Raw genomic sequence first — 14,929 nt, 5'->3', positions numbered from 1 at the left:
ATAATTTATCAATTATCAAGGGTTTGTGAAGGAGGGCGAGTAGGGGAGGGAGGGGAAAAACGAGGAGCTGATACCAAGTGTTCAAGTAGAAGAAAATGTTTGAGAATGATGAGGGCAACAGATGTGCTTGACACAATGGATGGATGGATAGATTGTGAAAAGAGCTGTACGAGCCCCCAATAAAATGATTTATTCATAAAACCCCAAAAACAAAACAAATACCAAAAAAAAGCCTTCTGCTGACCCAATGAAAATCAAAAGAAGCGTTCCTTGAATTAGTGAGTTTACATGCAGAAGTACAAAGTTCTTTAACATCAGGAACTCTATTATGTAATATTAATATGTAAAAGACAGAAAAAACCCCAGAAAACCTACTGGATCACCCTTAGATCTCAAAAAGCAACTGTGGAAATCTAGATACTGGTGCAGGGATCAAAGCCACAGAGAGGGAGAGATGAATGCATTTGGGTCGGAGGCTTCCGAGTGGAGTCAGGTGCTTCCAGGCACTAGCCAGCAGAACTAGGCTTGCCAACCCCGGAGCAAGAGAGCTGAGCACCTTCAGACTGGCAGAGTGGGGTACCTGGATCCATTAGAGAAAGGCTTTCGACAGCTGGCACCCTGAGTTAGAAGGACTTCCAGAAACCGTTTGTTGTTGTGTGTGTTTTCTTTTAAAATGTAAGCATTTGTAGTTTTGTCATCTAGCAGTATTAGATAACTAAGGCAGGAAGCATCTTTGTATCAAAATAAAGATATAAAAGTTATACTGCTAGAACAGAATGTTAGTAGTTCAGGTACAGAAGCTAGTGAAACAAGAGCATTACAGAAGTGACATTAAATTTAGTGAAGACAAATGAGACTATTAATTAGCTAGGGCCAAGGCTCTAGGCCATGTACACGAGAAATTTAACAGTAGATCTCCAGCTTTTACCAGACCCCAAAATCAATTCCAGATGGAACAAAAACAGAAGGATTACTCTAGATTGTTTTAAAACTCTTAAAATTAGCGACAAAAAGACAAACATCGTAGTAGAAAAACAGAATGTATGAAAAGGCAATTCAATGACTATTAAAGACAACAAAAAGATATACAATCTCTATGTAGTAATGAAATTTAGTAATTTTTTTTACTATTTAGTAATGAACTTCCAAATCAAACTACCATAAATTACTACTTGATACCCAAGACATGGAGAAAATCTTAAACTCTGATAATACCACATGCTGGAAAACATGTTGGAAAATAACTTGTGCACTGCTGGTGAAGCATAAATTCCCAGGACAGTGTTGGGCAGCAATATGGCCAGGTTTGGTAGAGGAAGATGGTACCCAACTGCAATTCCTAGATCCTGCTAAATGTTTTGCTAAAAATATCTGTATACATCACATAAGGAATTATGGTTATAAGGCCATACTAATCGACTATACCTCAGTATCTCTCAAATATGTTTCACAACTGGTTAAGGGAAATAGTTCAGTGGTACATGGAATAGCAGAAAGAAGAAAAAGGTAACAGAAATTTAACTGCACAGCTGTGGAAAGATCTCAAAGGAACATTGTTAATTAAACATATTAAGTATAACACCATTTATGTAAAGCATTAAATCAAAGTGAGAGGTGGCCTTTCTCCAGGTACACATACATATTAGATGCTGAAGGAAAGACCAAGGCAGACTAGGTGGCCAGATAGAATTTTCATTTCGTGGACAATGCAAGCATTAAATCTAAAAATCATAAGGAAAGTTCAAGTAAAGATGTTGCATGACTAGTGGTTCAACATCCAAAATGATTTCTATGTTTTCCAAAGCCTCGTAAACTATGACCTTGGTTTAGTTTCTTTGCTCCGTGTTAAGCACTGTTCATCTCCATGATGAATTATTAACGGAAAGTGATTCTGAACTCCTTTTTAGGACAGGAAGTTCTGAAATTCTGCCTTCTATAAGAGTTACTTTGCTGGATGCTCAGAAGGGCGGCTCCTTTGCCCATTCCCCCTACATGATGCCTCAGTCTCATTCTCATTGGCAATGTTCTTAGAGCATTAGCTATTGTGAACAAGCAAGTAATGCTAAATTAATTAATTAACTACATCGTGGCTGTATCACTATTCAAAAACATTAAAAACAGTCAAAATCTCTTCAGTAGTGTTTGTATAGGAAATGACAAGACTTCAGTAGTCTGCTAATCGTCAATATAAGCAAAGAAAAGAGAAATATCCAATTTACATGATGACAGCATGTTTGACAATCAGAGGACAATTTCCTCACAATAAAGTGTGCTGCACTGGAAAGACATTGCACTGGGAAACAAGAGGCCACCGCTAAACCATAAATGTGGCCAACAATTCACTACAGAATACCAAGCAATAAACCAAGCTTCAGTGTTCCCATTTCAGAAATAGGACTGAAACCTGGCCTATCTCAGCGTGTGCCCAGAAGCTCATTTTATAAACTACGCCTATAAATGCAATGAGTGGTCGCACTGAGATTTCAGAGCAAGAATTGACTCTAGGCTTCCAGGGGCTTTACAAAGCCCACATTCTGGTAGCCTTGACAATCTGGTACAGGTATTTGTGTCCTTTGCAGGTCACGACTGCTGAGAGATAGGAGCCGTTCTCACATGTGTAGGGAAGAGCTTTTCTTTACATTAAACGTGGAAAATACAAGTTTCCTAGGATGATTTTATCAATTCAAATCAAATACAGTGCCACTGTCATATGACGTCCAGCCTCCACTACCCCCAACCCCCCTCACCCAAATTCGGCGATGACTTGTGGTGGCTACAAAGAGGATTGACCAAATTTGTAACCTGGCTTGTTCTACAGTGGAAACTCTCCAAAAGCCTCAGACAATGATTTGCAGAAGAGATACTTACTGAAAATTATGGTTTGGACTGTGTGTTGGACCTAAAAAGATAAAATAATAAAAAAGTTATTAATACTTCATGTGGAATAAAAGAATTTTCAAATCAGGCCAATGAAAAGGCTAAACCCACTACACTTGTGGTGAGTGGGCCTATGGTCACGGGCTCTTCCATTCTTGTCCACAATTACATCTTCATGGCATGGAAAATCACAAGAAGGGGGAGGGAGCCTCTTCTGCTTATACATAAATTTTAGAGGTATTTTTTGGAGTCTTTGCTATCTTTCTTCTCTTCTAATTTTAAAGGGTTATCTTCCTACATAAAATGCCCTTTACTAATTTGTGATAAAATGATTTTGGGATTTTGCCAGGGGTGTCTGACAGGACTTAGGTTTGGCCTGGGCCTTTCTCAGAAATCTGATGACCCAAAATAGCCCGAGGGTCACTCTTGATGCATGATAACCTCATGTGTGCCAGCGCAGTACTGTGCTTGCCAAGGCTTTCAATGGCTGCTGCTTCAGAAGATCGCCAAGCCTTTCTGCTGAACCACTCTAGGGTAGATGGGAACGGGCCACACTTCCAGTCAGCAGCCAAGTATGCTCACTCTTTGTACCACCCAGGGATTCTGATGGGGGCTGGGCCCATTCCTTCCTGCCACTGAGTTCCCTTCCCAACTCCATGGCAGTATAATAGTGCGGAAGTGGAATTTTACTCTTCGTTCGGCTCAACTCAGGTTTCTGTGAGGTCGATACAGGCAAACCTCATTCACACAACCGCCTCAGTGCCCACCAGGCCTGCTTCAGACCTATCTGTAGCCCCATAGAAGCCTGGCCATCTGGCACAGTCACAGGAATCCCCATGGAATGCTACCCTCACGAAATTCAACCTGTCTCTTTAAATGCATATTCTAGGAGCATGTTTTACACTCTGAGTTTGCAGACCATCCCATCTGCATCTACTTCCTTTGATTACTAGGAAGTGGATAACAGGCAAGCCGGGGACTTGGGCACCATGGGAGAGGCCTTGGGGAATGGCTTCCCAGATTTTTCTTTCATACTGAGGTGTGTGGGTTCAGTTTCAAATCGCAAACTCACATTCCTCTCCGTGGCTGTGAACCTTCTAAGCAGGTATCCCATTTGTCAACAGACATGCTCTCAAGCCCATGACTCACCGAGCCGTACAAACAGTACACCAGTGGCCATGATAGTCTTCACCCCGTTTGTGGCCACACACTGGTAGTAGCCTGTGTCTGTGGTGTCCAGGTCTTGAATCCTCAGCCGGGAACCGTATTCTGTCTTGCGGATGATGATCCGTTGGGGCTCCTGCACAACTGGGGCGTCGTTCTTAAGCCACCGCACGTTGGGAGGTGGGTTGCCTGCCACTTTACAGTGGAGAATCGCTGTCTGGCCCTGGACTATGGTGATATTGTTTACTGGTTCCAGGAAATTCAGAAAATAACCTGAGGAGAAGAAGGGTTGGAAAAGAGCAAGCTTCAGTGAGGACTGGTAAAAGGACTGCCTCCATGTTCTCTTAACTACACTGAGGGAATATTTCCACCCCCACCCCCACACTACCTCTCTGTGCAGTATCAAAGGAACCAACAACAACAGAAAGAAATAATAACAATACCAAATGCTTTGCTGTTGAGTAGATTCTGACCCACGGCAACCCAGATGTTATAGGGCAGTGTGCTCCACTATGTTTATAAGCAGACTGTCAGGCTTCTCTTCGGTGGCACCACTGCATGGGTCCAAACAACCGCCCTTTAGGTTAGTAGCTGAGCAAAAGCTGCGACACTCAGTGACTTCCATGTGATGTCAACTCACACTCGGCAGTACGAGTGCAATCCAACAATACATACGCTGTAGGAAGGAAGCGTGTGACCCAACAAGGCTGAGGGGAATGGAGGGCCCCTGCACTCGGGAGGCAGATGGTATGCTGGGCTTATGCAGGGCTCCCACGCTCGAGGGAAGACAGGAACAGGATGCAATCATACTCTCAAATAATGTCTTCACGCCGGGAGGGACACAGGCTGCAAATGCTGCTGTGAGACCCGGGAGCCCAGTACCACTGTGGGACAGGGGGATTCTCAGCCAGTGAGGCAAGGTTACATAGACTCAGTGAAAGGGAAGTGGGCGGAGGAGGTCCGAGTAAGTGTGTGCACTTGCTTGTGCATGTTTGTAGGGAGTCATGTGGGCAGAACGGTTACTCTCTCTCTCATGATGAACATGAACTGACCTTCTATAGCCGGTAAGGAAATCTGACACTACACAGACAAGAACATCAATCCCCGGGAGATGATCTTACTTCCAACAACAGTGCTAGAGCAATCTGAAAATGACTTGACAAAGTACATGCCTTCTGCCTCACTTTCTGGGTGTCTCCCTTTCTTTTATCTTAAATGAAATTATATCTGTGATTACTGATTTAATTGACAAGTTTATAGGGCTTATGATGGACTCTCAGTAGCCATCTCTACCTGTTGGGTGGGAGGAGGCATTTCCAGAGGGCGAGAGGCAGTCAATTTCAAGTTGAAGGGATAGTTTCCTTTCCCAAAGGATGGCCAGTAGCTATCACTCTGGAGAGATTATTAATATCAGATTCTACCATGAATCCATCCTCATTAACTCTATTATTTAAAATTTTTATTTTAATTTTTTGCACACTTCTCATTCCTCTTTTTTAAGGATTAAAACTTCATTTTTTCTTTTAAATTTGTTATTAAAAAGATCATTTTATTGGGGGTTCCTACAACTCTTATTACAATCTATATATCAATTTTATCAGGCATATTTGTACATAAGTTGCCATCGTTCCTTTAGACATTTACTTTCTATTGAGCCATTGGTTTCAGCTCCTTTTTTCCCTCCCTCCCCCCTTCATGACCCCTTGATAATAATAATCAAGTATTATTATTTTCATATCTCACACTGACCGCTGTCTTCCTTTCCCTCATGGTTTCTGGTGTTTTTCCCCCTGGAGGTAGTGTGTGGTTATGTGTCGATCATTGTGATCAATTCCCCCTTTCTTCTCTTTTCTCTTCTCTTTATCCCTATCCTTCTCTTATTGTTATTCCAATTCCTGTTCCTGGATTCTATGTATCATGAGCTTTTAGCTCTTATCTATACCTGTGTACATGTTCCAGTCTAGCACAAAGTGAGAAACAGCACCGGGGTCATGATAGTGGGGAGTGAGGAAGCCTCAAGGAACCAGAGAAATACTGTGTGTTCGTTCTATCAGTGTTTACTGCATCCTGGTTGACTCTTCCCTTCCCTGACACCCCTCTGCGGGGGATAATCCAGTGTCTACAGATGGGTTTGGGTCTCTGCTCTGCCCCCCCTTGTTCTCAACAAAATGCTTTTGCTTGTTTGTTTGTTATGGGTCTTCTGATGCCTGTTACCTGGTCCTGATGACACCTCATGATCGCACCAGCTGGTGTGTTCTTCCACGTGGGCTTGGTGCTTCACTGCTGGATGGCTGCTTGTTTATCTTCAAGTCTTTAAGACCCCAGATGCTATATCTTTTAATAGCCAGGCATCTTTCTTCACCACATTTGCTAATGCACCCGCTTTGTCTTCAGCGAATGTGCCAGAGGGTGAGTATAACAAAGTGCCAATTAACTCTATTCTTATTGCACTTAATGAAATCACAGAAGGCAATTCTTGGGGATGACACAAATCTGGTAAGAAAATTGTAATGTTGATGGTGGGCAGTCTCAGCAATTGAGAAGAAGGGTTCAAAGAGGTGCCATTTTTAATGTAAGGGTTTCATGGAGTCAACTATATAGTGCAATATTGGAAGGTGTGACATTCCTGAATCATCTGTATAAAAGCAGAGCAGTTTTATATATTTAATGAACACAAACTTCATCAAAACGGTTATTTTGATACAATCTAGACTGTGCAAGTGCAGATTATGAAGGATACATTGTTTTACAATGTTCTGACCAAAGTCCATTTCCCAGTTATTTAACATGTAAACTCTTCAAAGTATAGCAATCTTTCTTTCTTTCTTTCTTTCTTTCTCTCTCTCTCTCTCTCTCTCTCTCTCTCTCTCTCTCTCTCTCTCTCTCTCTCTCTCTCTCTCTCTTTCTTTCATAGCAATGTTTCTTCATGACACCAAGTCTTCAGTCCAAAACGCAAGTAAAATCACTGCCATCAAGCCTATTCTGACTCCCGGTCATGCTATAAGACATAGTAGAGATAGATTCTGGGGCCCCGCATACCCTGAGAGCTCTTCCGAACAAAGTAGGTTTGGTGTCCAGGTGAGTGGTACGAGTCTGGTGAATGAAATATTCCCCAGGGACAGCACCCCACTCCCACCCCAGCATTTGTCCTGAGCAGGGGCCTTGGCGATACAGGACCCAATTCGTGGGACATCTCTGGTCACTAGGCTGCCGCCATCTAGGCTGCGACTAGCTACAGCCCCACTCCATCCCCAGACCGGGACCCCGATTCGCTTGCCTGCCCTGCCGAGACAGGCGCAGCAGCCGCAGGACCCCACTAGGAGAGAAACTTCCCTTTCCCACGGTTCCACTCTCCCCACGTGGCAGCGATCTGCCCTTGAGCCGCGTCCCTCCCTCATTCATCCAAGGTCCAGGTAACTGACCTGCAGGCCGCCGGGGGCTGCCTGGCGACCCCCACGGGGGACCATCCACCCTCATTGCTTCCTGGGACCTCTCCACAGGCACTCCGTTTGCCCGGCCACCCACCCCTACCAGCTTAGCGCCTGCTCCACTCCCAGTCTGGGAACCTGGGCTGAGCACTTCCCGCTCATGTGAGCCGCCCCAGAGCCCATCCCACCGCTACCCCCAATACTGCCTTTCCGCCAGAGCCACTTCAGGCTGGTCTGCATCACCACAGAGACCGATGCCTGCAGCCCGGGGCGCTAAGCCTGCCTACTGAGGGCACCCCTTCCAGCGCCAACAGCGCCAGGCGCAAGAGTGGGTGCCCCTGCCTACTGGGAGCACGAGCGACAGGGTCCTGCACTCCTGCGGGAGTGGCGTTGCCCTCCACGGTTCGCTGCGGGGATCCCAGCGGCAGGTGGCTCCGAGCTCTGAGCCTGCTGTGACACATTCCTTCCTGGGAGGAGGACAAGCACCATTGCCTGCTGTTTACCGCCAGAGCCACCGCTGTCCAATTTAGCTCGGACCACGTCGCTGTGGAGCCTGCGCTACTCACAGGGCTGGTGGATTAAGCAATAAATGTCCTCACCTGCTAGGGAGCCTAGAACACGGCTTTGCGGTAGCCACTGGAGCTGTCTGTGTGCCCCAACTGTCTCTCACCACCGAGGGGCCTTACAGGGTCCCCAGTGCCAGCGTCTAAGCCTTCCCCAGCCCTTCTCAGCCAACATAGGAGGCGGGCGCTGGGCCTGGGCCTCTCTCAGCACCCTTTGCAGCCCCAGCATTTTCCGGCTGGTGCAGGAAGCCCGCCCTTGGGGGGCTGCTCCCGCCTGTGTAACCTCTGCCCACAGGCTCACCACTACAGGTCTGCAGGGACCTGGGAGGGCTTGCTGATCTGAAGAGCATTTTCCCCCCCACATAAGCCCAGCTCCGGAGCCCAGATCAGCACCACGTCCCGGGACAGCGAGGCCTCACCCATCTCCGTCTTAGATTAGGCATCATTAGAACTTAGAGGGAAAAGGGGGAAAATTTATACATATACATCTTTTATCTCATGCTGGTTTTTCTCTTTTATTTCTTTTACTTTCTGTGTTGTCTTTTCTCTCTTCTTTCTTCCTCCATTTTTCATTATTGCTAGCACTTCTCTTCTGCCCCTTTTCTATAGGTTTCCTTCTATCTCATTTTTCTTCTCCTTCCAGTTCTACTATTATCACTTCTTTTCTCTCCTCTTTATAGCTTCTCCTTCTTATTCTCTCTCTCTCCATTTTTCTTTTTCTGCCCCAAATTCTTTTTTATTACTAAACAAAAAAAGGGCTGCTAAGGGTACCCTGAGAAACCAGGTCAAAGCATCCTGACAGCAATCACTGAGACTCCAGCCCCCACTCCAGTTGTTGAAACATCTCACCACTGCAGGTCACAAAGCCTTAGGGAACTCTGCCTACACAGCAGACTGGCCCATCCTTATATTAGGTCATAGGCAGTCGCCTGAAATAATCATTAACAGTAACACATAAGGTTACCTTGGCCTCCCAGAAGCATGGGGCCTATGAAAAGATCAAGGAAAAATCAACAGAACACATTATTCACAACAACAAAAAACCCAGACAAAACATAGTAGCCGAGATAACGTCTCTCATAGAAATAAAAAACATACAGATCTGCCACAGAAGGAAATCTTCAGAAGTCTGCTCGCAGTAATACAAGAGCCGAGTGAAGCAACCCAGAAAAAGGATGCAATGATAGAGGAGATGAAGTCCACAATAGAGGGGATGAAATCCACCCACCAAATGCAACTGCAGGAGCTAACAGAGAAGGTAGCAGAAGCCACACAGAAGGTCACAGAATTTACGATTAGGCTTGAGGAGGCAGAGAATCGTATCAGTGATCTTGAGGACACTCAAACAGACCCAAGCAAGTGAAAAAGAGAGTCAGATAGGAAAATTTAAGAAACAGAATATAGCCTGAGATCAATGACAGATGCTATGAAGAGGAATTATATTGAACAATTAGTCTATTGGACCACAACACAACAAACGAGTCGACAGCCAAGATAGCAAATGAATTTCTGGAAGAAAACTTTCTCATCCTAACAATGGAGAACCAGGCACTCATATAGGAAGCAGAAAGGACACCAGCGAGACTAAATCCCAAGAACACGTCAAGACATATAATAGTAAAAATATCCAACTTAGAGGAAAAGGATAAAATTTTACAAGCAGCAAGAGAAAGGAAGACATTTCAAATATAAAGGAACACAGGTAAGAATAAGCTCAGACCTATCATCAGATACCATGAAGAGGAGGAGAGACTGCAGCAACATCTTCCAAAAGCTGAAAGACAAAAACACCTCCCCCAGAATCTTGTACCCTGCCAAGTTATCCATTAAGAAAAATGGTGAGATAAGGGTCTTCCAGGACAAGGAAAGACTCAAAGAATATGCTGCAAGACATCCGACCCTGCAGAAGATACTGGCTGACTCACTATGGCCAGAGGATCAACCTCCACCAAGAACAAACAGGCGACCACCATATAGCCCATCTCCATCTCGAAAACAACATGCCAGCAACAATTTCCAGGACAACAGGGTATCAGATGCAAAAGGGGACAAGATATAAACTCTCCATTCGAAAACAGCACACTGATATGAAGTGAGATAGATAAAGACCCAAAACTCAAAACAGGGTATGACAACTATGAATCCACACATAGTGATAATAACTCTGAATTCCAATGGACTCAATTCACACATTAAAAGAAAAAGGCTGGAGGACTGGCTCAGAAAACAAAATCCATAAATCTGTTGCCTTCAAGAGACACATCTTAAGCACACAGACAAGAATATGCTAAGAATAAAGGGTTTGCAGAAAGTTTACCGAATTGTAACTCCAAAAAAGGAGAGGTGGCCATCTTATTCTCTGAAAAAATGGACCTCAAGATCCAAACCATACAGAGACAAAGAGGGACACTATGTAATGCTCAAAGGTTCAGTAAACCAGGAAGCACTTAGCATATTGAATATTTACACTCCTAATAATTGTGTGTTGAATTTCATCAAACAAACTATTAAAAAGATAAAAAAATAAATCACGGAATCAACAATCATAGTAGGTGACTTTAACATTCCACTATCAGAGAAAGAGCACTGGGAAAGAAGCTCAGCAAAAAGGCCACAGAGTGAAAACAATGTATTTAGGCAAAAGGGCGTGATAGACATCTATAGAGCTTTCCTCCAAAAGCAAAGGGTTTCACGTTCTTTTCATTTCCACGTGGGTCTTTTCAAGAATAGACCACATGCTGGGACACAAGTCCAGCCTGAGTAAATTCAAGCACATAGATATTATCCAGACATCTTTCTCAGATCACCATGCCATAAAGCTGGAGATAAATAAGAAGATGTCCAAAAAAGCAAGGGCAACCAATTGGAGAATGAACAACAATCTCCTAAGATCATGAATGGGTACAGGCCCAGAACAAAGAGGATATTGGGAAGTTTCTAGAAACTAACGAGAATGAGAGTACAACGAATCAAAACTTATGGGACACTACGAAGGCAGTTATCAGAGGTAGCTTGATATCATTAAAAGCAAATATGAAAAAAGAAGAAAGGTGTATGATAGATGCGTTAATACAAAACCTCCAACAATTAGAACAGAGTCAGCAGAACAACCCCTCCAATAGCAAGAGAAAAGAAATAATAAAAATCAGGGCAGAGTTAAACCAGTACGAAGACAAGAGAACAATGCAAAAGATAAATGCAGCTAAAAGCTGGTTCTACGAAAGAACTAACAAAATTGACAGTCCTCTGGCAAAGCTTTCCAAGGATAGAAAGGAGTAAACATCAATTGCCAGGATAAGGGATGAATCAGGGGCAATAATAGGCCGCAATGAGATTAAAAGGATAATCACAAAGTACTATGAAGGTCTGAATTCTAATGAATTCAGAAACAAGGAAGACATGGAGAAATATTTGGAAAAACAGTCTCTCCCTAGATTATCTCAGACAGAGATCAAGAACCTCAACAAACCCATAGAGGAAGAACAAATAGAGAGGGTTATAAAAAAACTACCAACAAAAAAAGTCCCAGGACCAGATCATTTCACAGCAGAATTCTATCAAGCATTCAGGAAACAGTTGACATTGATCCTCCACAAAGTATTCCATAACATAGAAGAGGATGGCAAACTCCCAAGCTCATTTAACAAAGGCAGCATGACTTTGATACCTAAGGGTAAAGGCCACACAGGTATAGAGAATTACAGACCACTATCTCTAATGAACATAGATGCAAAAATCCTTAACAAAATATTGGCCAATAGAATACAAAAGTATATAAAACATATCATCCACCACGACCAGGTAGGATTCATTCCAGGGATGTATGGAGGGATGGTTTAACATCTGAAAATCCATCAATATTACACATCACATCAAGAAGAAAAAGGATAAAAATCATATGATAATAGCCATAGATGCAGAAAAAGCACTTGACAACACCCAACACCCATTCCTAATCAAGACACTCATGACGATAGGATTGGAAGGTAAATTCTTCAGTGCTATTTATGAAAGACCAAATGCCAACATCATAGTCAATGGAGAAAAGACCAGAACAATCCCACTGAAAAAGGGTACAAGACAAGGATGCCTCCTGTCCCTACTTCTATTCAATATCGTTTTGGAGCCTCTTGCTAATGACATAAGACAGTGGAAGGACATCAAAGGGATCCAAGTGGGAGAAGAGGAGGTGAAACTATCACTATTTGCAGATGACATGATCTTGTACATTGAAAACCCCAAAAGCTCCACAGCTGGAGTAATTACAGCGATAGAGGACTATGGAAGAGTAGCAGGATACAAGATCAATAAACAGAAGTCAGTAGGTTTTCTATACAAATCAGACAGGAACATGGAAGAAGGGATTAAAAAGGAAGTACCCTTCACAGTAGCTAAGAACAAATTGAAATACCTAGGAATATATTTAACAAGAAATACTAAAGATCTATACAAGGAAAAGTATAAGCCCCTATTACAGGAAAACAAAAGCGACCTCCACAAATGGAAGAACAGCCCCTGCTTGTGGACTGGAAGGCTCAACATAGTAAAGATGACAGTCCTACCTAAAGCACTTTACAAGTTCAATGCTATACCAACTCAAATACCATCAACCTTCTTCAAAGAATTGGAAAACTGACACCAATTTCATATGGAGAGGGAAGAAACCCAGAATTAGCAGAGAACTCTTCAAGAAGGATATAGTTGGAGGACACGCCTTAACCGATTTTAATGCCTATTACACAGTTACAGTGGTCAAAACACCGTGGTACTGGCACAACGACAGACACTCAGACCAGTGGAAAGAATAGAAAGCCCAAGAATAAAACATCAGCAAATAGACAACTGATCTTTGAAAAGGGTCCCCAAACTATCAAGTGGGAAGCGGCTGCCCTTTTTAACAAGTGGTGCTGGAAACAATGGATAGCCACATGTAGAAAGATGAAACAAGACGGTTACCTCACCCCATGCACAAGAATAAACTCAATGTAGATCACATACCTAGAAGTTAAACCCTAAAACATTAGGACTATCAATGAGGGAATTGGGACTAACCTCATAGTACTGGCCCACAGAACTCATAGGCTCACTGCAATAGGGAGGGGTATACACACAGGTGAACTGAAAATCGACAAATGGGATTTAATAAAAATAAAGCACCTGTGCACCTTGAAAGACTTCACCAAGAGGGTGACAAAACAACCCACAGATTGGGAGAAGATTTTTAGTAATGACACATCAGACAAAGGGCTCATTACTAAAATCTACAACACCATCATGACCTGAAAAAAGAGGAAAACAGTTAACCCCCTAAGGAAGTGGGCAAAAGGACTGAAAAGAACTTTCACTAGGGAGGAGACCCATATGGCCAATATGCATATGAGAAAGTGTTCCAGGTCCTTAGCCATAAGAGGAATGCAAATCAAAACAACCATGAGATACCACCTAACACCCCTGAGGCTAGCCCAAATCAGCAAATCAGAGAGCAACAGTGTTGGAGGGGCTGTGGCGAAGTAGGAACACTCCTCCACTGCTGGTGGTCGTGCAGATTTGTACAGCCACTGTGGAAAGCGATCTGGTGATACTTGAAGAAAATGGAAATTGATCTACCTTATGACCCAGCCATCCCCCCATTGGGCAAATACCCGGTGGAAGCAACAAATAAAACACGGCCAGTCATCTGTGCTCCAATGTTTATTGCGGCACAATTCACAATAGCAAAGACTTGGAAACAACCTAAATTTCCATCAATAGATGAGTGGATTAGTAAACTCTGGCACATACACACAACGGAGTACTAAGTAGCACTGAAAAGCATGGACAATCACATGAAACACGTGGGAAGAGCTGGAAGGAATCATGTTAGCGTGGTAAGCCAAACTCAAAAGGACAGGTATAACATGAGTCCCCTGAGGTAAGTACAATCAGCATGCCAGGAATAGAAGAATAAACACCTATCTTGCAATAAAAGAGTGGAAGCATAGATAGTTGGAAGGAGGGCAGGCCACACCTAGGGAGGTACATGAGAGCCCAACATAAAGAAGGGGAAGAGAGGCAGGTGGAGGGAGAAGTGGGGTGGGGAGAAACCGAGTAGATGGCATGGGGGGAACAGGGCACTGACCCACCCGGGGGAGAGTATTGGTTGTGTCCCCACAGAACTGGAACATGCATACGGACCCCACCATGACACACCAAACCAGGAGGGCAACGTAAAGTATGAAGGAATCCATAAAGAGACTGGACCATACGCTGTCCCCAACCAGAATTATCCTGACCCCCACCATTGAAGGGAGTACCACAGAAAATGAAAATAGATCAGGAGTACCACAGAAAATGAAAATAGATCGTCTGGTGTGGGAAAGGAACTGACCTACCACACCACACCCAGAAGGAAGCTGAAGCAAAGGAAGGAGGAAGAACGGAGCAGAGCACACCTGGGCCCACCAAACCCAGAGGACGATAGCCCAGCTCGAAGGGCCCAATGCACAGAGAGGACCATATGCCCCCACGGCGAAATGTGACATCCTGCACTGACATATGGCCCTACACTGGACAACACCTGAGACACAGTGGGGGATATGCAACTGAGTTGACCCCACCACACAGAGGCAAAACACTGGGGACATGCAATGGAGTGGCGGGGGATAGCAGAGCAAGGAGGTTCCGAGGGAGTATAAAGGATGTTCTTTGGGGTCAGGACGTGGCACCCCATCAGACTGGTCCAGAAAGCACTCCTAAAGCTCAACAAATAGACCTTGAAGTAATAACAGGCTTTTTATGGGCTGTTTTTTTGTTTTGTTTTGTTTTTCTTTTTTTCTCTTCTTTTAAATTTGTATGACAGTGGCTTTTTGTTTGTTAGCTTGTTGGTGTTGCTGCCGTCAACGCCATGTTCTTATGTGC

The 14,929-nt window shown here is 43.8% G+C and overlaps 1 protein-coding gene across 1 annotated transcript in view; it reads right to left on the bottom strand.

Moving 5' to 3' along the window:
• The window catches only part of ROR2 (receptor tyrosine kinase like orphan receptor 2), a 285,132-nt gene that overhangs the window by 34,268 nt on the left and 235,935 nt on the right, over positions 1–14,929 (bottom strand). Inside the window, exons 3-4 of the mRNA XM_075549750.1 lie at positions 4,027–4,314; positions 2,869–2,899 (exon numbers count right to left, since the gene is read on the bottom strand). Coding sequence (XP_075405865.1) covers positions 2,869–2,899; positions 4,027–4,314 — 319 coding nt within the window. The remainder of the gene's footprint in view (positions 1–2,868; positions 2,900–4,026; positions 4,315–14,929) is intronic.

Source organism: Tenrec ecaudatus, chromosome 5, assembly GCF_050624435.1.
Source record: "Tenrec ecaudatus isolate mTenEca1 chromosome 5, mTenEca1.hap1, whole genome shotgun sequence".
Taxonomy (NCBI): Eukaryota; Metazoa; Chordata; class Mammalia; order Afrosoricida; family Tenrecidae; genus Tenrec; species Tenrec ecaudatus.
Note: the sequence above shows the minus strand (reverse complement) of the source record. Positions and strands in the feature narration are given on the sequence as shown.